The sequence below is a fragment of the Phyllostomus discolor genome, chromosome 3 (genome assembly GCF_004126475.2).
Source record: "Phyllostomus discolor isolate MPI-MPIP mPhyDis1 chromosome 3, mPhyDis1.pri.v3, whole genome shotgun sequence".
NCBI lineage: Eukaryota > Metazoa > Chordata > Mammalia > Chiroptera > Phyllostomidae > Phyllostomus > Phyllostomus discolor.
Genome location: NC_040905.2, coordinates 114781563 through 114803882, shown reverse-complemented (window position 1 = coordinate 114803882; position 22320 = coordinate 114781563). Strand labels below are relative to the sequence as shown.

Here is a 22320-nt window from a genome sequence, read left to right as displayed (position 1 = left end):
GCCACCCCACTCCTTGGCTCCTGGTGCCTCCCACCTTCACAGCCAACAGGGAGCCTGCTTCTGTTGTCACCTCTCCTCTCACTCTGACCCTCTTGCCTCCCTTTTATGGAGACCCAGTATCATCTCTCGTTTGGGTTCCTTACCTCAATCACCTAGCAGGGTCTCTTTGTCACGTGAGGTGACATATCTAAAGGTCCTGGGGACTAGGGCCTGGAGGTCTTCAGGGCCATCATTCAGCGGACCCTCGGGGCGCCAGCTCTTTGAGGTCTGGGTCTGTCCCAGGCTGTCCACTCTGCAGGAACACCTTCACTGCCCTCAGTCTGGCCAGGTGAGCTATTGCTCCCATCAGCTTCCCGCAAACGACCTCCTCAGGTTACATAGGCAGGGACCCTCTCGGGGGCAGGGTTGCGTCTTGGCTTCCTCAATCCACATGCCCACTGCACCCAGCCCACGCCTGGCACAGAGGAGGGCCGGAGGCCCGAGCACAGCCCTGGCCTGGTCTCTCCCGACCAGTAGGGGGCGTTATGGCTACAGCCTCATCAGCTGCTGAGGGATGGCCCCAGGAAAGTGATTTTCAACCTTTTTCATCTAGTGGCACACGTAAACTAAGTTACTAAAATTCTGTGGCACACCAAAAAATATTTTTGCCAGTCTGACAAAAATATGTATAATTTTGATTCATTTATATCAGACAGCTATTTTGGGGTTGGCTGTTGCCATTTTTTTATTTGATAATCTAAGAGAAAAGAGCTCAGTGCCCCTGACTCAATAGTCAGGTGTTGCATGGTTTAACGATTCTTGTGGCACACCAGCTGAAAATCGCTGCCCTAGGGTCCAGGGCGTGTACCGGCGGGGAGCTCCCTCAGCCAGCAGGGGGCAGGAGCAGCAGTACCTGGTCAGAGAGGGAAAGGAGGGGCCCCGGCAGCCTAGGCGCCACCTGGGACCCCAACCCCAGCCTCCCGCAGATGGTGGCTGACAGCTGGGCTGGGCTGAGTCAGACAGAGTCAGCCACGGCTGAGGCAGGGCCACCCCTCAGGCAGGACCTGGACAACGGGGTCACTGGACCAGAGTCTCAGAGCAGAACTGTGGCTGTGCCTGAGGTTAGTTCTGGGGGACTGAGGCCCAAACTCAGACTGGACCCAGGCAACTGAGCCTCGCCAGACACCCCTCACCTGGGCCGTGGCCTCACCCCAGGGCATGCGGAAGGGTCCGTAATGACCGATTGTACCTGTAGGCCTTACGAGACCTAGCCTGTCACACATCCCTCCTCTCGCCCTGCAGCCTTGCCCTGTGGCCCGCGGTGGCCCTGCCCCTCTGCCTTCTCCCTGGTCCCGCCCCAGGCAAACAACCTCGGCAGGTCCCTCAGCTTGGCCCAGGCAGGTGCTGTTCTTGGGTGGCACAGAGTGTCTGCGTGTGGCCTTCCAGATGCCTGAGAAAAGATCGGCAGCCATCACCGGGGCAGGCTCGACTGCATGGATGGCCTGGGTGTCATTGGGTGGGGCAGATGTCATCTACTCTAGAAGGGAGTGGAGCTGGAGCTGAAGGGCAAGGACCCGGGGGGAGGGGGTGGAGTCGCATCCGTGACCCTCCCAGTCCCATGGATGGGTGACCCCCATGTTTTGAAGAGAGATTGGGGACCATGAGTGATCATGGCCCCAGGGGCTGGGCACACGCCAAAGTGGCGGGGGCTGCTGTCCTGTCCTCAGAACCTGGACCACAGGCAGTGGCCACTGTGGGAGCCACAGTGGTTGGAATTCTGGGGTTCCCTCAGCCAGCACCACAGGGGCTGATCCAGGGGAGCAAACCACCCAGCAGTGGCCACAATGAGTAGGGGCCATGGCCACATGTGGAGGGCACTTACTGGGCTGAACAGTACATCCGAAACTCGGGTCCACTGGGCCTCAGGATGGGGCCTTTGTGGAAACCGGGTCTTTGCATGTACGATTAAGCAAGAGGAGCTGAGGCCGGAGTAGGCGGACCCCCCTCCAGTGATGGTGTCCTTGTGAGAAGAGGAAGACGCGGACACAGGCACCGACGGGAACAGCAGAGAGGCCATGGAGGCAGAGTTTGGCTACAAGCCTCGGACTGCCATGGTTTGCTGACCAGTGACACCACACCTCAGGGGGGAGGCGTGGGACCAATCCCCCTAGGAGTTTCTAGAAGGAACCCGCCCGGAAGACCCTGGGTTTTTTACTTCCGGCCTCCAGACTGTGGGAGACCCCCTCTGTGGTTCTCAGCCACCCTGTGTGTGGTGACTGGTTGTGGTGGCTTCAGAACATTCATGCAGCACCACAGGGCAGAGGGGCTGGGCCCCCCAGGAGGGAGGATGGGAGGCTGGTGGGGCAGCGGCTCTGGGGCCCTGCTGGTGGTCGTAAGGCACTGGCGAGGTGCAACAGGTTCCACAAGGCTGGTGGGGGCTACCAAACCCCACAGAGAGAGGCATGAGAGCCAAAACAGGATCCAGGAAGGGAGGGGCCATCCTAGTCTGGACCCTGGGGGCAAAACCCTGGGGAGGGAGCAGGGGTTCAGCCGCAGCTCTGGGAGCGGGCTGAGCAGGAGCACCAGAGGCCCCACCTGCCTGAGCTCTCCGCCTGGGCTCAGTGGTCCCCAGCCTCCCTCCCTTGACCTTCTCAGGTGCTGCTGCTGGCCAGGAGCCCCATTCACCCAGAGCACCGCACAAGCAGGGTATCCTCTAGAGAAGGCTACTCCAGAAGTCAAAATAGCATGAAATTTAATTTTCCGCCTATCTGACAAGGCTTGGTTGGGGCCCCAATCAGCCGTGGAGATAAGGGTCCTCGGCCGGGTGTGAGCCAGCTGGGCGTGCAGCAAACACTCTACTGTCCCCAGGCAGGCCCAGGCTCCCCCTCGCTGGGCCCTGGTTGCCGGGCGCTAAAGCAAACGGATTCTATTTGCCCAGTCTGCGATGACAATGCAGTCCCCAAATATTTGCCAGCCCGGCCGGCAGCAAAGCGCGGCTATAAATGCTTGAGCCCAGGTGGAGGTGGGCCTGCCCGGCAGAGCTGCAGGACTCACAGGTAAGAGCTGGGCTGCACAGCAGGTGGGGAGGGTCCCGGCTACGGGGTCTGGCCTCCTCTCCCTCCTGGGAAGGCTGTGGGCCCTTCTGCCCAGGTGGTCTTTGGGGCCCTCCCACTCACTGGGATGGGGCACCAGAAGGCTGGGCAGGGCCAGGCCCTTCAGGGAAAGCACAGGAGGTGGGGGTGGGGGGAACGGGGAGCCACCCCACAGCTGGGGCCACTAGATGCCCCTGCAGGGAAGAGGGGCCCCAGCACTGAAACAAGACTAGGACTGCAGCACTGCCGGCCTCCAGCCTACCGGGAGCGGGGGAGGCCCGTGCTCCCCAGGTCCACCTGGCTCTCAGTGATGCCTGTGAACTCGCCCACCCCCTGGGAGGTGTTTCCTGGCAAGCTGCTGGGAGACCCCTCTCCTCCTCTCCAAATCACCTTCCCTTTCTTTCTTCCTCCTTCCCTGGCTCGCTCCCCTGGAGGGGCATGCCTGATACACCCCCCGGGTTGGGGGAGGCTTCAGCATTCAGAATCAGCTCCCCACACCCCTGCTTGGCTGCAGGCCAAGGGGAGAGCCACAGGCGCCCCTGACAGTCGGCCTCCCCAAATCCCCTCCCCTCACTCCTGAGCCCCAGCCAAACGGAGCCCCACAGGCCTTTTTGCCTCTCAAGGACCCTGCCGAATCCTGGGGTATTGTCTCATTCACCTCTAGGTCCCCTGACAGAGGACAAACGCAAGCCTGGGGTTGTGCCTGCACTTACTGGAATCAGACGGGACTGGGGAGACGGGGGATGGGAGAAGTGGTGCTGGCTCCGAAGCCCCCAAAGCTGCAAGGGCTCTGGGCCCCGAGGCAGCCAGCCTCTGGGCTCAGCGTGGGCATCTCAGGGGCAAGGGGTCCCCTGTCCAACACCTGGGCAGACTGACACCTCAACAGGCCTGTTTATCAAGAGCCATAGCAACCCCACACTGGGACAAGGGCTCTGCCCTCGGAGGCCCCGAACCCACTCTCACCCCTGCCCCAGGGTAGCTGCCTCCCCACCTCCCCTGCTTCTCTCTTCTGTGACTTCTCCTCACCACCAGCTGACTTCCGGGGGCACCACCCTGTCGCCCGCCCTCATTCTTCCTGACCACCCTCCAGGATGCACTGCTCACAGGGGCCCAGGACCATCTGACAGGCCGGTGGCTGCTCTAAACTCCTGGGCCCGCACTCTGCAGGCTCCCCCCACCCAGTTCAGGTTGTGCCCACCACCATGATGACACCCCCCGTTCAACTCTCACCCACTTCTGAGCTCAGTTCCCTCCCCAAGAACAAGTGGCCATAGCGCCCAGGCCCACCAGGAGGGCTATAGGCCCTCACTGATAACCTGTCCCCTCTCCCCTCGCTCCCCAGCGGCACCTGCTGCCCCAGAGGCCCCAGAAGCTCCAACGTGGAGGACATGGCCACAGGCGTGATCCGACCTCTCTGTGACTTCCAGCTGCCCCTGACTTCCCTTCAGCCCTTCCTGCCCCTGGACCCAGAGCCCCCAGACACTTCTGAGGAGGAGGAGGAGGAAGAGGAGGGGGAGGAGGAAGAAGAAGAGGATCTGGAGGGTGAGGGGCCAGGGTCCCACAGCCCAACTCCCCAGAACTCAGGTTGGGCCACAGTTGCCCCAGAAGAGGCCCCTCCAGGTCTGAGCAGCATGGAGATGCCACTGCAGCTGCTGCGGTTCTCTGAGCTCATCAGCGGGGACATCCAGAGGTACTTCGGCCGCAAGGACAGGGGGCAGGACCCAGACGCCTGCGACATCTATGCCGACGGCCACCCAGCCCGCAGCTCAGCCAGGGAGCCCTACTGCACGGACCCGGCGCATCCAGCCCAGGGCGGGCTCCCTGATGAGGACAGGGCCTCCGGTCCTGGGGCCCACTCTCCCCAGGGCCCCCAGGGGCGGGAGCAGGAGACAGGCCTTTGCGGGGACAGGGTGCAGTCCCTGGGACCGCTGGCTGAGCTGTTCGACTACGGGCTGCGGCAGTTCTCGGGGCCCGGGCTGTCGGCTGGCCCCCAGCTGAGGCTGGAGCAGAAGTACAGCCACATCACCCCCATGACCCAGAGGAAGCTGCCCCCCTCCTTCTGGAAGGAGCCGGCACCCAGCCCCCTGGGCCTGCTGCACCCGGGTACGCCCGACTTCAGTGACCTGCTGGCTAGCTGGTCAGTGGAGGCTGGCCCAGAGCTGCCAGGCAGGGGTGCCCAGACCCTGGAGGGGGTACAGCTGGCTGAGGCCTAGTGAGCAGCCAGGGTTGGCGGGTGAGCTGGGGCGGCAGGGGTCTGGGATCTCCTCATGGCTGTCCTGCTGGGGGGTGCTCTGGGGCCCTCCATGGTGGGCAGCCATCAGGAGGACAGAGCAGCCTAGGACTCTCCCAGGACTCTCCAGGCCTGGGAAGAGGGGCAGGGCTCATCCTGGGACCTGCAGCTGCGACCCCCATAGGCCACCAGGGCAGGAATGTGCAGGGGCTGAAGTCCCCAGCACCTGACCCGGCCACCCTGGCCTCAGCCTTTGGAGCTCTGCCCACAGGAAAAGACGACAGGGCAGGAGCTGTGGCCACCTGGAGACTATGGGCTCAGGGGAAGGATGCACTGTGCCCATCCAGACCAGCCCCTGAGACTCCCAAGGGCAACCATCCCACTGCCTGACCGCTGGCTAGTCCCAGGCAGCCCGTCCTAAAGCAGGTGGCAGGACCAGTTACCCAGATGAGCCGAGAGTTTTTTTGGAGAGGCAGGAGGAGGAGGCGCAGCTGAGTGGATGAGCAAACACACTGTTTGCTCCCTGCATTAGGACAGGAAGAGATGATTCCCTGTTGGGTGCCTTGCAGGTTTGAAGGGCATGACTGACAGGCAGAGATCCTGGGCCTTGGCTGGCCTGGCTGCTGGGGAACCCAGCTGGGAGTGGGTGTGGATTCTGGGCCTCTGGGCCTGTTCGTGGGAAGACCCAGGAAAACGGCTGGGCCTGGGGCTTAGCTGGGCTTGGTCAAGAGAAGGGCATCTTGGGAGTCTGAGGATGGACAGGCTTCAAGGATGGGTCCTCTTGGTCACTCCAGCTGCCTGGTCCTCCTGACCCCCTGGAGGGAGTCTGCACTCTGACAGATACGGGAGCTGGCAGGTTTATTTCTGACAAGGGGGAAAGGATGTGAACTGGTGGGCAGGCTCCTGGCCAAGGGACCTCTCCAAGACTGTTCTTGGCCTCCGCTGGGCCACCTGGTTCATGAGGACCGCCTTCCACTGCAGCCACCTGCCCAGAAACATGGCCTATGACCCACTGCCCTTGGGGCCTCCCCCAGACCCGAGCCCAGACCCGGAGGGGCCTCTAGAAGGCAGCTCCCCGCTGCTCACCTCACAGCCTGATACAAGCCCCAGCAGTTCACGGGGACCACCTCACCAGAGGCCACATCCTTGATGAACTGCTGTCTCACCAGGGACGTGAAAACCTTCCTGCTGCCGAGCGTTGGGGCCCACGGGCCCTCCTCACTCCACAGGCGCACCAGGCACTCCCTCAGTGTGGCCATCTCCTCCATGCGCTGAGGACAGAGGCATGGATGTGGGAATGCAGGAATGGGAGCAGAGGGCGGGACAGCACACAGGATTATCTTCTCCTGGGCAAACCAGGGGCTTATCTGCCTGGAAATGCTGCTCAGGCCAGACGTGCAGACAGACAGGTAGTGGGGGAGACCAGAGACAGAGGGGTGGGCAGGCTGGGAGGGGCAAGGGGGAACTGGGACCCAGGTGCTGCAGAGAGGAAGCAGCCCCCCACCCGACCTGGGAGCCCTGGGGTTGCGCGGGGAGGGCCTGTCCCGCCAGTGAAGGGCCGCCTCTCACCAGCTTGGTTTCCGAATTAAACTTGAGATTCTGGATGGTCTTGTTGTCCTGGATGCTGTTTTCCAATTTCATTATTTGGTTCTGAAACTGAATACTGCCCCCCGTTTGTGGACATGGAAGCAGCCCCCACCCCAACCCCCCAGAGGAGGAACTGACCTCTGACATGTGGGTCGTCACCCCTTGAAGGGACGAGGGGCATCGCTCAGGCCAGTGATCAGGTGGGACCCGACCAGTGCTTGGGGCCGCGCCTTTCACCGTGATCGCTGGTGCCCCCAGTGTTGGAACTTCCAAAGGCTAAGACGTGGGGAGTCCCCCAGCAGGATGTCTGTGAACCTCCCCAGGACCCTCCACAGGGGGCTATCCCCCGCCCCAAACCTGATGACCTCCCCTTCTTCTGAGTGGGACAGGCCTAGGGGCCGGGGAGGGTACCGTGGCCAGCTTGCCCTGGATCTCAGCAATCTTCCGCCCAGGGCTGCCCTCCTTGAGCAGCTGCACCGACGACAGCAGAGCAGCCAGCTCCTGCCGCAAGGCCCCAACCTCGAACTCTCTGTGGGAACAGGGGGCTGAGGCTGCCAGGCTCCGGGCGCGCCCTGAGGTGAGGGGCAGGGTAGGTGGAGGGAGGAGGTTCTGGGGAAAATACGGGGCACTCGGCTTCGCCCCTCCTCCAGTGGGGACTGGGGTCACCAACGGGTGAGGGAGGGAGAGACTTGGGGGTCTGTGCAGGCTGCCCCCAAGGGGGCCAAGCCAGGCCTTGGGAGGGTTAGGGCTGCCACAGGTGCCAGGAGCTCACCAAGCAGCACCTGGGAGAAGCTCCGTTGGTGCAGCAAGGTGGTTCTGTCAGCCATACCCTCCCAGCCGGCTCCCTGACGGTCAGCTCAGTGGAGCTCGCTCCCCTTCCCAGGGCCACGGTCCTACCAGGCTTCTGCCGGAGCTCAGCCTCACCTGGCTTTACCCTCAGCAGAAATCTTGAGGTCTGAGTCGCTCTTGTGTAGGACACACCTGTCAGAGACGGCTTCTATCTGAAACAGCAGAGTTGGGGGTGGGCTGGTGGCTAAGGGTGGGCACGGGGGTGGGGGGGAGGGGAGGTGCAGCCCTGGCCCTCACGCACCTGCCAGGGCAGGCTGTCCACGGTCTCCCGCACCTCCCTCAGGTGCGCCTGGGCCTCCTTTCGACACTGGGCCAGGCCCTCCAGCAATCTCCGCTCTGCGCCTTCCCACTCAGTCTTTGCCTGGGACACAGACACCCAGTGAGGCCAGAGCCTGGACAGGGAGGGTGGGCAGACAGACTTTGCACACCGGACTCTGAGCACACGCTCACAGGTCTCACATAGCCCAGACCACCCTGCTAGGCACATGGCAGGCCTCGCTCGGCCCCTCCCCCACTCCAGCCCCGGCTGCCCCCAGGGGTCAGTAGGGACAGGAACAGAGAAAAGGCCACCTGCCCACACCTGCAGTAGAGGAGACACAGGGCAGACCCGGGGGACCTGGCCCCACAACCGAAGGGCACATGTGTGTGTTCACAGCAATGCCATCCATATCGCCAACAAGGGCAGCAGCCTAGTGTCCATAGGCTGACAAACAGATACACAAGTGGTGGTCTACCACACGGTGGAGTAGCACTCAGCCTTGAAAAGGGAAAATGCACCCATACGTGCTGCAACACCAATGTATGTAAAAAAGTCACGCTCTGTGGGAGAAGCCAGACACAGAAGGTCACATAATGTGTGATTCCATTTCCGTGAAGTGTCCAGAACAGGCACATCCAGAGACTAAAAGCAGATGGTGGGCGCCAGGGGCTGGGGCGGAGAGGGGAGCAAGGGCTGATGAGGACAGAGTCTCCTTTGGGGTGATGAAACCCTTCTAAAAGTGATTGTGGTGGCGACTGCACAACTCTGAATATACGCAAAAAGTCTCACTGAATTATACATTTTAAAAGGGTCAATTTTATGGTATGTGAATTAGACTTTAACAAAGCTATTACAAAAAAGAAGAAAAACACCCAAAAAGCAGATTTTGCCTTGCTGGCCTCTCTGTGGAGCCCCCATGTGGTGGGGTCTCTGGGGCCTCTGAATGTCTCAGCAGCTGACCCTGGGCTGCCCTGCTCTGGGCAGGAGGTCTCCCAGGCACAAGGCCACCCTGGGCTTTGCAAGCAGTCACTGGGTACGCGTGGGACCTGCTGGTCAGGCCTGCATCTTTGGGAGCCGAGGGGGGCCGGGCCCCACCCCCACCTGTCTCGGCTGCCTTTCCACCAGGCAGCGCTGTGGCCTTACCTCGCACAGCCTCTGGGTCAGTGTCTGCTCCTGCAGGTCCAGCCTCCAGCTCAGGGCCAAGAAGTGGTCACTCAGGTCCCTCACCTGTCTGACCAGCTCAGCCACGGACCCCTCCAGGGCCTGGCTCTTCTCTTGGAGCTGTGGGAGGTCAGGCTGAGTGGGGTGCCTGTGTAGGTGGGGATCCCAGAGGAGACCTGACCCAGCCCCCGCTGCCCTCACCAGCTCCAGTGTGCTGTGCATCTCGTGCCGGGCCAGCTCACTGGCCAGCCGCGTGGCCTCCAGGTTTTCCTGCAGGTAGGCAGCCAGCTCCCCAGCCTGGCTTTCCTCCAAGCAACCCTTGGTGTCCCTGCGGGTTGGTGCCACTGAGAGAAACTGTCCCTCAGCTGAGGCTGGCCTGCCCCTCAGAGCTGGGCCAGGGAGGGGAGCCTGGCTGCTGGCTCCAGAACCTTCCAAGAGACCCAGTGGAGCAGAGGGTGGGAGCGTCGTCACAGGGGCCACCAAAACGGGGCTGTGTCCCCCACTACCACACCGAGTTGCCACACCGAGTTTCCCCACGAGGGGCAGGCTGGGATGGGCAGCTACTCTGCTCGGGTGGCCCCACTGGGCCTGGCACTGGGCTCAGGATGCTGGGACCTGGGGAGAGGAGCCATTTCGGTCCACCCAGCCTGACAGCTTCATTCTCTGCCCACTGCTCTATTTGGATACCCACCGGGCCTTCTGCTCAGCCAGGAGGACACGGTTCAGCGACACCTGATTCTGGCGTACAAACTTGGTCAGCTGGACGACAGCCCGGTCCAGGCCCCGGCACTGCTCCAGGAGGTAGCACTCTTCCTGCTGTGGTGCAGAGGTGGCCCTGAGACCCGTGCCACCCCCCACCAGGTGCCCAGCCCATGCCCTACCTGCCCACCTTGCACTGCCCGCGCAGGGTTCGCACACGCTCCTCGGCCAGCTCCTGGAGGTTTTGCCACCTGCTTTCCAGCTCCTCCCGCAGACCACTCTCCACCTTCAGCCGTGTGCTCTCGGAGGCCTTCATTCTCTGTGCAAGACCCCACCCATTGCTGCAAGCCGGGTGACAGGGGACACAGCAGAGCCCCACCAGCCTGCAACTCCCACCTTCTCTAGGGCCAGGAAGCTCTTCTGCAGGAAGCCACACAGCTTAGCCTCCCTCTTGAGGAAGCGAAGGCTCATCTCCTCACCCAGTTTGGTCACCTGGGCCTGTGGAGGGGGCGTATACAGGCACTGTGCTGCCACTTTGCTGGGTGCCCTCTTCCCACAGCCATCCCCCACCACCGTGCCATCTTGGATTGTTTTCTTGCCTAACCATCTCCATTGTGGGGGTTCTGGGTTCTGTGTCCCTGGCTGTCCCCAAGCCTAGCAGAGCTGGGCCTGCCACACCCTCCTTAGGAAGAAAGGAAAGGCAGGCAGGGGTCACATGTCCAGGCAAAGGGCTGTGAAGGGCCTGCAGGCCATGCTCACGCAGGTCTAGGATACACTTGGTGCCTGAGTAGTGGCCATGAGGCACCTCTCAGGGAAGACAGCACAGTAGCTACCACCAAACCACACCCAGAGCTAGCAGCCTCAGGAAGGGAGGTCAAGTGCATGTGTGAGCACACACTTGTACACATGTGCACACATGCAAATGTGCACACTCATGCACACACACACCCTTTGCCCAGATAGGGTCCCTTTCCATCATTCTACCCCCTCTCAGCTCCCTTCCTGCTGCACCGAGGGTCTGAGGGGACTGGGGCCAGGGGAGTCAGGGCCCAGCCTGGCCCTGTCCCCCTGCCTAACACACCCACAGGGCAGGCAGGGCTCTGGCAGGAAGCACCTCCTCCAAGGCCACAGAGCCCTCTGGGAAGCTCCCGCAGCCCCCAGGGCAGGTGAGCACCAGCTGTTGCTGGCCTCCCTGCCCGTGCAGGATGACCTGGAGCAGAGCTGGGCAGATGCTCTGTAAAGAGCCACACAGTAGATGTTTTAGGTTTATGGGCCATGGGGTCTATGTCACAGCTCCTCAGCTCTGTGGCTCCAGTGCAATAGCAGCTGCGGACAATAGTAAATGAATGGGAATGGCTGTGTGCCGATAAAACTTTATTTACAAAGCCAGGTGGCCGGCCATAGCTTGTAGACCCCAGCCCTAGAGTGGGCTTACGGAAGAGGCAGGCACCCCACCCGGTGAATGGCATTGCAGGAATCCTTGCAGCTCCTGGCTGGTGGGCAGCTAGCAGTCTCTTGAGGGAACCAAGGCACTAACTCCCCCAAGGGCGGTGGAAGGGAAACACTACCAGAGCTGAGCAGCTGAGTTATGTGGGCGGCAGCTGGAGCCTCCCTGGTATGCAGCGCAGTCCCTGGTCTCTATTTGCAGAGCAGAGGAGGCTTTCCCACCCCTGCCCCACCTCCTAAGGGGCCCCACGCAGGAGGGGAAACTGTGCCAGCCCAGAAGTGCAAGCACTGGGAGATGCACCTTCAGGAAGGTAACTTCCACTTTGCATGAGGGAGCACCAAGTTTGAAAACGGCTGAGAAAGGGGCTTTGGGCTACAATGTTCTATTTCTAGATTTGGGTGCTAGTTACACAGAAAGGAAGGAGGAGGGGCAGCGGCTGAGCTCATGCCAATAACAAAACTTTCCGTGACAAGGAAGGTGCTCTGTCTTGGTGCAGCCCCTGTCAACAGACACTGGCCACACAAGGCCACTGAGCGTTTGAAGTTTGGTTTGTGTGATGGGGGCACTGAGTTTTAAATTGTCTAAAATGTTGGCTAATTTCAATATACAGAGTCACGTGTGGCTAGTGGCCAGTGTATTAGATAGCACAGGACTTGGGGATCACCCTCCAAGTCTGATTGCGTGTAGGGGACTGCAGAGGTAGCTGGAACGAGGAAAGAACCCGAAAAGAGAAGGACCGAGGTTGGGCTGGGAGCATGGGAGTTTCCTTCCAGATGGACCCTGTCACCCAGCACCCTGCCTGGGTACCTGCAGCCTGGCCACTTCATGGTCCATCTTCTGGCTGGCCTCCTCCTGGCTCCTCTGCAATGCACTGCAGGCCACCTCCCGGTTCTGCTCCTCCTGCTCCAGCTTCCCAGTCAAGTCAGCCAACCTGGGGGCACCAGCTAAAGGTCACAGCAGCCCAGTCAGGCAGATGGCCTGGCTGGGGAGCCACAGGGAGGGCAGCGGGGCCCTTGAACTTCAAGAATCCTTCTCAGGCGAAGGCCTACATCCGTGTGGGGAGTGGGGGACTAGGCCGACCTACAGGCCTTTGGAGCAGGAAGTGCCTAACCTGCCTGAGTAAACAGAGAGAGGGGCCAAGATGCTGGCGTCCTGCCCCCACCTGGGAAGGTGTGAGCTGGGCCCTGGTGAGCAGGACCTAGACCTACGGGAAAAGGGAAGGGCTGGGAATCCTGGCACTCAAGTCTCCTTTTCCCACAGAGGGTCTACAGAGCGTCTGAGGCTCCCCGCCAGTCAGCAGCTTGGCAGCGAAGGAAGTGAACACCTGCCGTGCCCTGGGGACTCCCACACGACCACACCACGCACAGCGGGGCCCAGAGCCAGCCCCTGGGGGAGGGGGTGAGAGCTGCTCACCGCAGGTTGGCCTCCTGCTCGGTGCCCTTCCGCTCAGAGTCCTGGAGTGCCTGCTTCCTCCTGATCTGCGTCAGAGCCTCCCGGACCTCCACCAACCTGGCACACAACAGCCGCTTCTGCCTGGGGCCTGTCCAGCCAACCCTCCTGATAGCCAGGAGAAGCCCAGAGCCACCAGGGACTGGGGCCCCAGCCAAGGGCCCCAGCAGCAAGCTCCCCACCCCTTTCCCAGGCCTCTGTAGGCTGCTGAGGCTCACACAAACCCAGAGCTTTTGAATTCTGCCATGGGCATGTATTGCTTGCCTGTGCCTGACAACTCACTGGGGAAACAAAACCCTGTGGGTGATGCCCCGGCGGGTCTGGCATCAGCCACTGCTTTCCCAAAGCCCACTTCCCCCTTGCTAAGGCCTGTGCCATGAGTATGGGGATACCTCTTGTCCAGGGCCTGCATCTGGTTCTGGTTCTGGGGGCTGGGGAACTGCAAGGAGGAGGGTGTGGGTTCAGTGCAGGCTGTGGGTCCTCACAGCCTGACCAGCACAGACATAGCTTCTGGGGGTTCTCTGGGCTCCCGGCCTGGGCAGCATGGCTTGAGCTGAGTTCAGGGTCCAGGAAACAGCTGCCCCAACACCCAGGAAAGGGGGAGCCTGGCCTATGGGTGGGGACGAGCCACCTTCCAGCCAATGGTGGCTCACCTCCAGGGTCTCCTTCTCAGGGGCCCAAGCCGCCTGTTGTACCTCCCACTTCAGCTTCTTCAGCTCTGAGTCTTGCAGCTGCACGCTGGCCTGCACCTGGTGCAGCTCCCGCAGCAGGCTCAGTGTGGCACGCTCACAGTGGTCCTTGTGTCCCTGTAGGGATGCCACCTCAGCCTGCAGGTTGGTCACCCTAGCCAGAGAGAGAAGCTGGCCGAGTTGGCATCCATGCACAGGGCTGATGTGTGGTTCTCCCAACCTGCTCCCCACAGGGCTCACCATTGCTTCAGCTGCTTCCAGAGCTTGGGGGTGTCCTGCTCTGGGACAGAGGTGGTAGATGCCAGCTGGCTGGACTCATACCTTCCAGAGATCTCCTCCAGACTTGGGGGCTCAGGGCTGGCCAGCCCTTCCTCCAGGAGGTGCCCCAGGTCCTCCAAGGTAATAGTGCTTAGCTGGGAACGGGGCGAAGCCCCGGACAAGCGGTTGCTGTCAGCCAGCTCTGCAGAAGGCACCTTCAGGCTCACCACTCAGCCTTCTGGGGTGACAAGGGATGCCGGCTTCCAGATGGAGCTTAGGGTAACAGGGACCCGGAATCAGTGCGACTGTCACTAAGTGTGCCTACCGAGCTCACTGGGGCTCACTGTGCTGAGTGGCATGGCCCAGCCCAGAGAGGGCTCAGCTCTCAGTACTCCACAACAGGAAGCTTAGGCTCAGAGAGGTGCAACCCCCGCCTTTGAACACACAGCACTGGGCAGCAGAAATGGGAGTGTCCTGCTCGGCCAGCTTCAAAAGGAGCCCCCAGGCTGTGAAGCAACCTGAGGGTCAGGAAGCAGAGCTGTCCCCTGGGCTCACACCCCTATGCAGTCCCCTCCCCACACTGTCTTCCTGGCCTCGGCGCCAGCTGGCACCTGGCTCACCTGATCCAGCTTCACCAGCAGCCAGCCTGGCTTTGGCCACTGTCAAGAGGCCCAGGGTCAGGAGCCCCGTGACTGCCCAGCACTGGAAACCAGGGTGGTCGGGCAGGGGGAGCGGCTGGAGGGAGGCAGGGAAATCAAATCTGAAAGGCCCCAGGACCCTCTCAGGGGGAACACACAGGGCATGAAAGGGTGAGCTCCTGTCCTCACATCGCACCTCCTTCCAAGACAATACCAAGGCAGGCAGTGAGGGCTCTTCTGGAACCTTCTTCTCCTCACCAGAACCTTGTGACTCCCCAGCCCAACTGCCAGTGGAACCTGTGTCTTCAACTCTCCTGGTCCTGCAAGGCCTCCCCAACTGCCTGTTTCTGGACGGATCTGGGGGGGCACTGCTCAGCCAGCCAGAGGCTGGGAACGGGAGACCCGTGGCCCGGCCCGGGCAGGAGGGATGCCAAGGAGCAACTACTGGCCCTACAGTCGTTAGGCCAGAGCAGAAGGCTGGGAGCCCAGACCAACACAGCCAGTCCTGCATCTGAAAACAGAGGCTGCGGGGGACCACCCAAAAGAAACAGGATGTGCCCTGACTGGTGCAGCTCAGTGGGCTGGGCATCACCCCACCAAGCGGAAGGTCGCTGGTCTGATTCCTGGTCAGGGCACATGCCTCGGTTGCGGATTCGGTCCCTGGTTGGGGGTGAGGCAACCCATCGATGTTTTTCTTTCTCCCTCCCTTCCCCCCTCTCTAAAAATAAAACCTTAAAAAAACCTCAGTGACAACAGCAGCCACAGTAAGAAAGCCGAGTAAATTTCAATAGTCCATTTTATTTAACCCAGTTCATCTAAAATATTACATTTCAACATTTAATACAAAAAATGAATTGAAGTGCTGCACTTGTTTTCTCCACACCGAGTCTTCAAAGGCTAGTAAAGGGTATTTTATGTCTCACTTCAGAGATGGACACTCCAGCCCCTGGCCCCACCCATGCCACCTAGACCCGGCTCACTGAGGGCTGGCTGGGGCTTCGGTGTGACAAGGTGAACACTTCCACCAACCTCCTCCAGGGGGAGCCGCACCACATGCCTCATGGCCTCCAAGAGCAGCGAGGAGACTGCCAGCCCAGACAGAAGGGCCTCTGGGGAGAGGCCCCAACACCCAGTTCTCTGGCTGCCCCCGGAGCAATGCCACCCAGGCGTGTGTGAGGATGCAGTGCTTGGTGCCTGGGGGGCTTCCTCCTGTGAGGTGTATAAAGGCCGAAGCTGCACACCACCTCCATGTTTCTGGGTCTCTCATCGGTGTCTCCCTCTTAGGAGTGTCCACACTAGGGTGCTACCCACCTGCACCACACACTGAAGTGGGCCTCACCCCAGGCATGCCCACCCCGTGGTCCTGGAATCCCAGGCTGCTAGCCTGCGGTCCTCACTGAGCGGGACCAGGAAGCTCGCACTGGCTGGCTGGTACAGTTTCTTTATTTCTCCCGTTCCGATCCCACACAGCAGACACCTGCTCCTCCCCACCCCCACCCACCACAGAGACTCCCCACCGCAGGACAGGACCTGCGATTAGAGGCCCCACTCCCTCATAAGGGGCTGAAACCAAGGTGCAGCACCACCGGCTCACGACAAAGGCATCTGAATCACTCCATCAGAGACGGGCTGGGGACTCAGGAACCACCTTTTAAAAAGGTCCTATGGGACTAGTCCCACCTGGCCTCAGAGGGGCACAGCACCTCTGCTCCAGGCTCACCAGCTCACCCCAGAGCCCAGCTGCCAGGATCAGGATCGGAGCTGCCCAGGAACTTCACCGTGGGCCAGGTGTCCTCGTAGGCCTTTGTTACCCTCCCCGCCATGCTGAGAAGACTGGATTTCCCAGACGCTGTCCATGTGGCGGCAACAGGTGTTCATCTGGACTCCAGCTCCAGAGGGCATGGGGTGACAGCAGTGTGGCAGGACTTGGGCTCAGGCCCATGGGTGGTTCTCAGCTCTCCTTTGGCCAAGACTCCATCACAGAGCCCATAGCGCCCCAAGTGGGGGTGCAGCCCAGGGGGGCACACGTGGTGAGCTGGGAGAAGAGCCAGCTTCCTGACAGCCTGCTCCAGAGTCTGCTCTCCAGGGCTGTCCTGCTGGCCCAAGCCCTCATCCTTGGGCAGCCAGCTGGGCCTTTGCGCAGGTTGGTCCCAGCTGCACAGGCCTATCACCACATGGCCACAACATGAGCCGAGGGGGCAAGGCCAAAGGCCTCTGCCATGGCTTCGCATCCCCCAGGCCTCCAGCCGGCAGAGTGCAGGTAGCATGGTCCTTCTGGGCTAGCAAGGAGGGGAACAAGGAGCAAAGAAGCAGGGATAGGGCCCTGCAGCACTCGGACCCACGGGGCCCAGCTCACTCACGGGCTCACACATGTGAACACACACAGACACACATGCAGAGACACACACGCACACACAACCTCTCACTGGCTCTCAGGAAGCGAGCACTTGCGTGAACATCCGATCCCTGAAGGAGAAGAGACAGGAAGGTGGAGAGTGACTCCAAGGGGCTGAGGCAGAGGGGAGTGTGTAGAACACTGTCAAGGCGCCCAAGCAACGGTCATGCTCACACCAGCTGGATCATCCCTGAGGTCTGGAGGACAGGGATCGGCTGCTGCCCGAAGAGTGAGATGGGGACCCCAGGTGGAATGCCAGGGCCAGGATCTCATGTCTGGGCCAGTGAGAGCTCCTCCAGGCCCCCCTTCCCAAGCCGGTACCTGGCCAGGTCTTTCCTCGTTACCAGCCCGACTACCTGTGGGAACAAAGCCAGGTCATGGGAATCCAGCGGCCCCCATCTCACCTCTGGAAGCATGCGGGGTAGCAGCAGTTTGGAGAAGACCCGGAAGTGGGCACACGGCCCAGAAGAATCTGAGAGCAACTGTGCAGGGGTGGCCAGGGCAGGCAGATCAGGGGGCATGGCCTTCTGCCCTCCTGGCAACTCACCTGATTGTGGTTGTCCACCACCACCAGGTGCCTGAGGCCCAGGGCCCGGAAGAGCTTGAACACCCGGGGGAGAGAGGCCTCCTGCAATGTGGCACAGCCTCAGCTTGCCTGCTGGCCCAGACTGGCCCCAGCTGAGAGCAGAGGCAGAGCCCACCAAGCTCAGGGTTGGCTGCCTACCATCACATCATCACTGCCAGCACAGCAACGTGTGTCCCAAACCACCCCTTCTCTGCCGTGCCTGCCCCCCACCCCCCCGTCCGCCTCCGTTGTTCTGTCAGCATCTGGCTCCACAGCACCCCCATCCCCAAACCTTGTCCTAAGTGTAAGGACATAGCTGTTCCCACTCTTCCACTGACTGCACTCCAGCCCCTCCCTGGCAGGCCACTGAAGGCCACCTCCTGAGCCTGCAAGCGGGAATCAGGTACCTGGGGCACCGTGTAGGGGGAAGGGTTCATGAATTCGGAGAGGTCCATGGTGCACTCGCGCTCATCCTGGGACACATGGATGGACTGGATGGGGGGGAAGCGAGGGTAGGCGTCCCGGAAGTCCTTCAGCCTCAGCCTCCGCTGTACCAGGCCCCTGTTGGACCGCTCGACAAACACCTATGGGCAGGAGGTGATGGGCAGGGGTGGTGCATATCAATACCGGCCTGGCGTCTCCCGCCACCTGGAGGTGCTGTGGAGCTTACCTTGTGCTTCAAGAGGACAATCAGCTGGGAGCGAAGAATCAGGCCCTGGAGCCGCGCTGACTGCAGGGGAAAGACAACAGATGGCCTTGTCCGTGGGCAGTGCCCAAGGCCCATGCCCCTGCCCGCCTGGCTCCTGGCCCTGTGGAAAGCTCAGAAGTAGTACCTCAGCAGCAGTTTGAGGACGTCTGCTCGGGGACCTGAGTCTAGTCAGGCTCCCCATCACGCCCCTCATCAATGTGTGGTCTTGCCAAAGGCATCAGACCTAGACAAGCTTGTTAATCCCCCAAACACCAGGGAGGGACAGTGGGATCCATGACACAGAGTGAGGACCAGAGCGCCCTGGTGCCAGGGCGAGACGCAGGCCTAGCCTTGACGAAGTTCTCCCAGACCTTCGGGAGCTTGTTACTGGACAGGCCACACACTCCATCAGGGCCTCTCCTGACATAGGCTGTGGCCACGGCTGGTGGTGCAGCTCAGGGCAGGAGCATGAGATACACGGGTGTGCCACCAAACCCACCCCCGGGGACAAGGCTTCCACAGTCATGTGACCTGGGTCCTCTCACAGCAGAATTCTACCACAATCCCAGACACGGGGTCACTCCGTCCCCACAACTCATACCTGCCCAACATACCCTGTTTGACAGGTACACGGGGAAGAGGATGGCTTCCCTGTGAGGCTGGGGGAGGCAGGAGCTGATCTGAGGCTACTGGCTCCTGGGAGACGGCACCCAACCCAGGTCTCCCCACCCAGGTCCCAGTACCTGGGTGTCATCAGTGGACTCCACCACGGGGAACCCGTTGTGATTGGATGCCGTGCTGCTGAGCACGTCCACGATGACGCCCACTTTCTCCCTCCTCCGCAGGCAGGTGACTGGTGTACTCATTACCTCCCTGTGGAAGAGCGAGCACTTCTTTCACTGTCAGCCACGTGATGAATAACCATGTGGCCACCGGGGTTCCTGGCAGGCCCTCTACATGCCAGGGCTGAAGTTCAGCAGGCTCGAAGCCGCTGGATGCAGTAAGCCAGGAGACAGGGATGTAGGAAGCCCGGTGGCCGCAGACCCCGGTGCTGCCTTGGGAGAACTAGTCCTGAGGGCGCCTGTAGCCCTGACACCCAGACGTTGGCACGCCAGCATGTGGCTCCCTTCCTGCTCCTGACCCCCACACTCACCCTGCCCGAGCATCAGCACCACTCACCGCCCCAACCCAAGTGTAGGGAGGAAGCCGCAGGCCTGCAGGCCTTCAGCCTGAACCCAGACGGGGGAAATGTGATACCTGGCGGTGAGCGAGTGCGAGGTAACCGGAGCTTCCCAGTGCAGGAAGGGAACGCTTTGCAGCTGGATGTGCATGTCGTACAGGCCCTGAGGAAGGGAGGCGTCACGCACAGTGCTGACGAGGGGGCAGGGGTCCCAGGGCACAATGACCAGCCTCCACGGGAGGGGTCCAGGGAGGGGTCCCAAGCGCACTCTGCCTGCCACCAAGGCAGAAGCTGTTTGGGGGATGGTTTCACAGGAGCTCCCTTCCCGCCAATACTGCTACACAGCCCAAATCCCCACGTTCTCAGGCTCTGAGACCGCAGCATGGGGATGGGACCCAGAGCAAAGTCGAGGGACAGGCCAGCCTCTCCCCACCAGCTGCACCTCAATGAAGATGTCTCCTACGATCTTGGCAGTCATTAGGACAAGCATGATGGGGAAGCCGTAGGTCACGTTGCTGGTGGCTTCCATCATGATAACTGTCAGGCTTAGTGTCATCCTCACGATCCCACCTGCCCAGGTAGGGAGAGGTGGGCTGGGGTGAGAAAGGGGTGGTCGCTGTATGCTACTCCACCCAGCCCCTCTCTTTGCCCCTGCCTGCCCCTGTTCTGTGTACAGGGCCTGGCCCCACCCACTCAGGGCCCAGGCACACCCTTAAGGAGTGGTTGATGACACTAAACTGAATACCCGGCCTTCAAGCTCCAATGAAGTACCTCCCTCTCCTGACCTTGGGATGCCCTCCTGGCAGACAGAACTCACCCAGCTGGGCAGCTGCTCCCATCAGGGCATACTTGCCGGGGTCTGCCCAGATCTGCAGGGATGACATGAGGTGACATTGGGTGGCACTCCCCACCCAAGCCCACCATGTTCACTGACACTACCAGAGCCCACCTGGGCTCAGTAATTTCACATCCAGGAGAGTGTGCACACACGTGCAAAACAACCTACACTTCCTCAGAAACAATGAAAGTCTGGAAATACCCATGAGTGGTCCGATCCAGGACACCCTGAATGGGTCATGCCATCTGCAAATGCTGGAGAACTCAGCAACACAAGACAGGACACCCTCGGCGTTCAGAGGAGGAAGCACTACCCACAGGTGCAAGTAGGGATGGGGGGCGGCACGGTGTGTGCAGTGAATGTCACCTGTGCAGAATGCCTGTGCCACCGAGGGAGCGCACAAAGGGGTAAAAATCTGACGTGCACTACAGCACAGATGAACCCTGGAAACTGCGAGGGGAGCCAGACACAGACAGTCATATGGTGTGTGACTCCACTGACAAGAAGCGGCAGGACGGGCCACGTCCACCGAGACAGAGTGCAGGCGGTGCATGGCTGCCAGGGCTGGACAGGGCATGGCAGGGGACACTAATGGGGACAGGTCTCTTTCAGGGGTGATGGGAATGTCCTGAACCTACATAGTAATAATGGTCTCACACACTGAACACTCCCAAGAACCAATGATTTATACTTTTAAACGGTGGATTTATGGTATGTGACTCATGCTGTAATTAGAAAAACACAGAACACCGTGTCTGACAGGAAACCTGAGACCCGAGAACAGCGTGCCCCGAGTCTGGCAAGGCGGGGTGAGTGGTGGGACAGTGTGGGAGAGACTAGGCTGCCTGTTCACAGCTTTTTAAAAATCTTATTTGAGTAACTAAAGAAGGAAAGGGAATAACGTAAAATTAAAACCAGCTGCCCATGCAGGCAGGAGGAAAGGGGGAGCCACAGAGGCCGAGTGGCACGAGGCGAAGCCTGTGACCCACACAGCCAGCGATCCCTTCCACACGCAGCTTGGGTGCCCACCCAAGGGCATCCAATCCTTCCACGTCACCTTCTTTCATGGAAAACCCCTGAGCGTGTCTCCTTGGTATCATCTCTAGACCACACACAGAGATGGCCACACTAATGGTGTGGCCCCAGCAAACAGCAGCAGCCAAACTAAGGCTGAGTAAAACGACCAGAGGCTCTGACATGCTGACCAGAGCCCACCAGCACTCCCACTTCCCCCCAGCCCAGCTCTGGTCCTGCGAGCTTGGTGCACGGAGACCCTGACTTACTGCGGCCCCGGTGAGGTAGGACAGCGAGATGCCGAAGAGCCGACCCCAGGCAGCCCCAATGAGCAGGGACGGGATGAAGACACCGGCGGACACCGTCAGCCCGTAAGTCCAACAGGCCAGGAAGAAGTAGACGAGGGTGAAGAGGCCGAGGGTCATAGGGTTGTAGGAGCCTAGTAGAGAGCGGAGGGCCAGAGCCTGTCATACAGCCTCGTGCCCAAGCAGGGCTGTTCGTCTAACCACCCACCCGACTGCGACCTCCGGGTCACATCCTGACCCCTACACGCCCTGATGAGTCCCCTGAAGACTCCCATTTTCAGAGGCCAGAGCACCAGGTTCTGGAGGCTGGGTCCTCTGAGGCAAGAGGATGGTGACCCCACCCAGCTGGGGCAAGTGGGGCCTAGCGCCTCCAGCAGGACAGTGACCTGAGGTCGGGAGAACGTGTCCGTCGAAGTCTGTGTGCAAACAGTTGGCATCACAGCGCAGACCACTGGGGGTCGGGGAGAAAGGCCACCAGGCACATTCCACACCAGGTAACTTCCAGAAGCAGGAAGACACCAAGAGAACCCTGCACTAGCATGTCGGGAGGCCTGGTGCTGACTGTTGCCTTCGTTCAACACTTTCTAGAAAGGGCTTGGCCTTGCTGCACATTTAAATGCCTTTCTGTTAAATTCTGTGGGCTCCTGTCACATGCACAGAGGGTGAGGACCAGGAACGTCCTGGCAGTCTCCTCTGTGACAGAAAACCACTGGAGACAACCTAAGGTCCCTGAGAGGTGGGACGACGCCATGGGGGAGCACAGCAGAAAAGCCTGATGCCATCTGCTCTGGCTTTTGTGCTCAAGGGTCCATGGGTTGCTGCAGACCAGGCCAGAGTGAGCAGCGGCCCACGGGGATGTGCGTCCGACAGCACCAAGCACAGGCACGCACCTGGGGGGTCATGGAAAAGGCCAACCACGCTCTTCTCTGGAGTGTTGAAGAAGGCGGCAGCCATTGAGTTGTACTCGCCATCTGCACAGAAGAGCTGCAAGGTCGGGA

The 22320-nt window shown here is 60.7% G+C and overlaps 3 protein-coding genes across 3 annotated transcripts in view; 1 reads left to right on the top strand and 2 right to left on the bottom strand.

Moving 5' to 3' along the window:
* The first annotated feature begins 2626 nt into the window (after positions 1–2626).
* Positions 2627–6411, top strand: PERCC1 (proline and glutamate rich with coiled coil 1). Its single transcript, XM_036021086.1, has 2 exons — positions 2627–3035; positions 4414–6411. The coding sequence occupies exon 2, from the start codon at positions 4460–4462 to the stop codon at positions 5282–5284; it is 825 nt and encodes a 274-aa protein (XP_035876979.1). The 5' UTR covers positions 2627–3035; positions 4414–4459; the 3' UTR covers positions 5285–6411.
* On the bottom strand, positions 6150–16160 carry CCDC154 (coiled-coil domain containing 154). Its single transcript, XM_036020091.1, has 18 exons — positions 16066–16160; positions 14320–14459; positions 13682–13928; positions 13406–13595; positions 13145–13191; positions 12717–12812; positions 12111–12234; positions 10253–10354; positions 10047–10175; positions 9849–9973; positions 9359–9485; positions 9140–9277; positions 7979–8098; positions 7813–7889; positions 7300–7417; positions 6871–6957; positions 6388–6572; positions 6150–6286 (listed from the first exon to the last, which is right to left on the bottom strand). Exons 1-18 carry the CDS (start codon positions 16158–16160, stop codon positions 6160–6162), a joined length of 2274 nt encoding a protein of 757 aa, XP_035875984.1. The 3' UTR covers positions 6150–6159.
* Positions 15112–22320, bottom strand: part of CLCN7 (chloride voltage-gated channel 7) — a 26624-nt gene continuing 19415 nt past the window's right edge. The window contains 10 exon segments of the mRNA XM_028520043.2: positions 15112–17088; positions 17280–17360; positions 17705–17881; positions 17968–18027; positions 18729–18858; positions 19243–19328; positions 19608–19735; positions 19983–20034; positions 21287–21456; positions 22213–22306. Coding sequence (XP_028375844.1) covers positions 17002–17088; positions 17280–17360; positions 17705–17881; positions 17968–18027; positions 18729–18858; positions 19243–19328; positions 19608–19735; positions 19983–20034; positions 21287–21456; positions 22213–22306 — 1065 coding nt within the window. The 3' untranslated portion in view covers positions 15112–17001.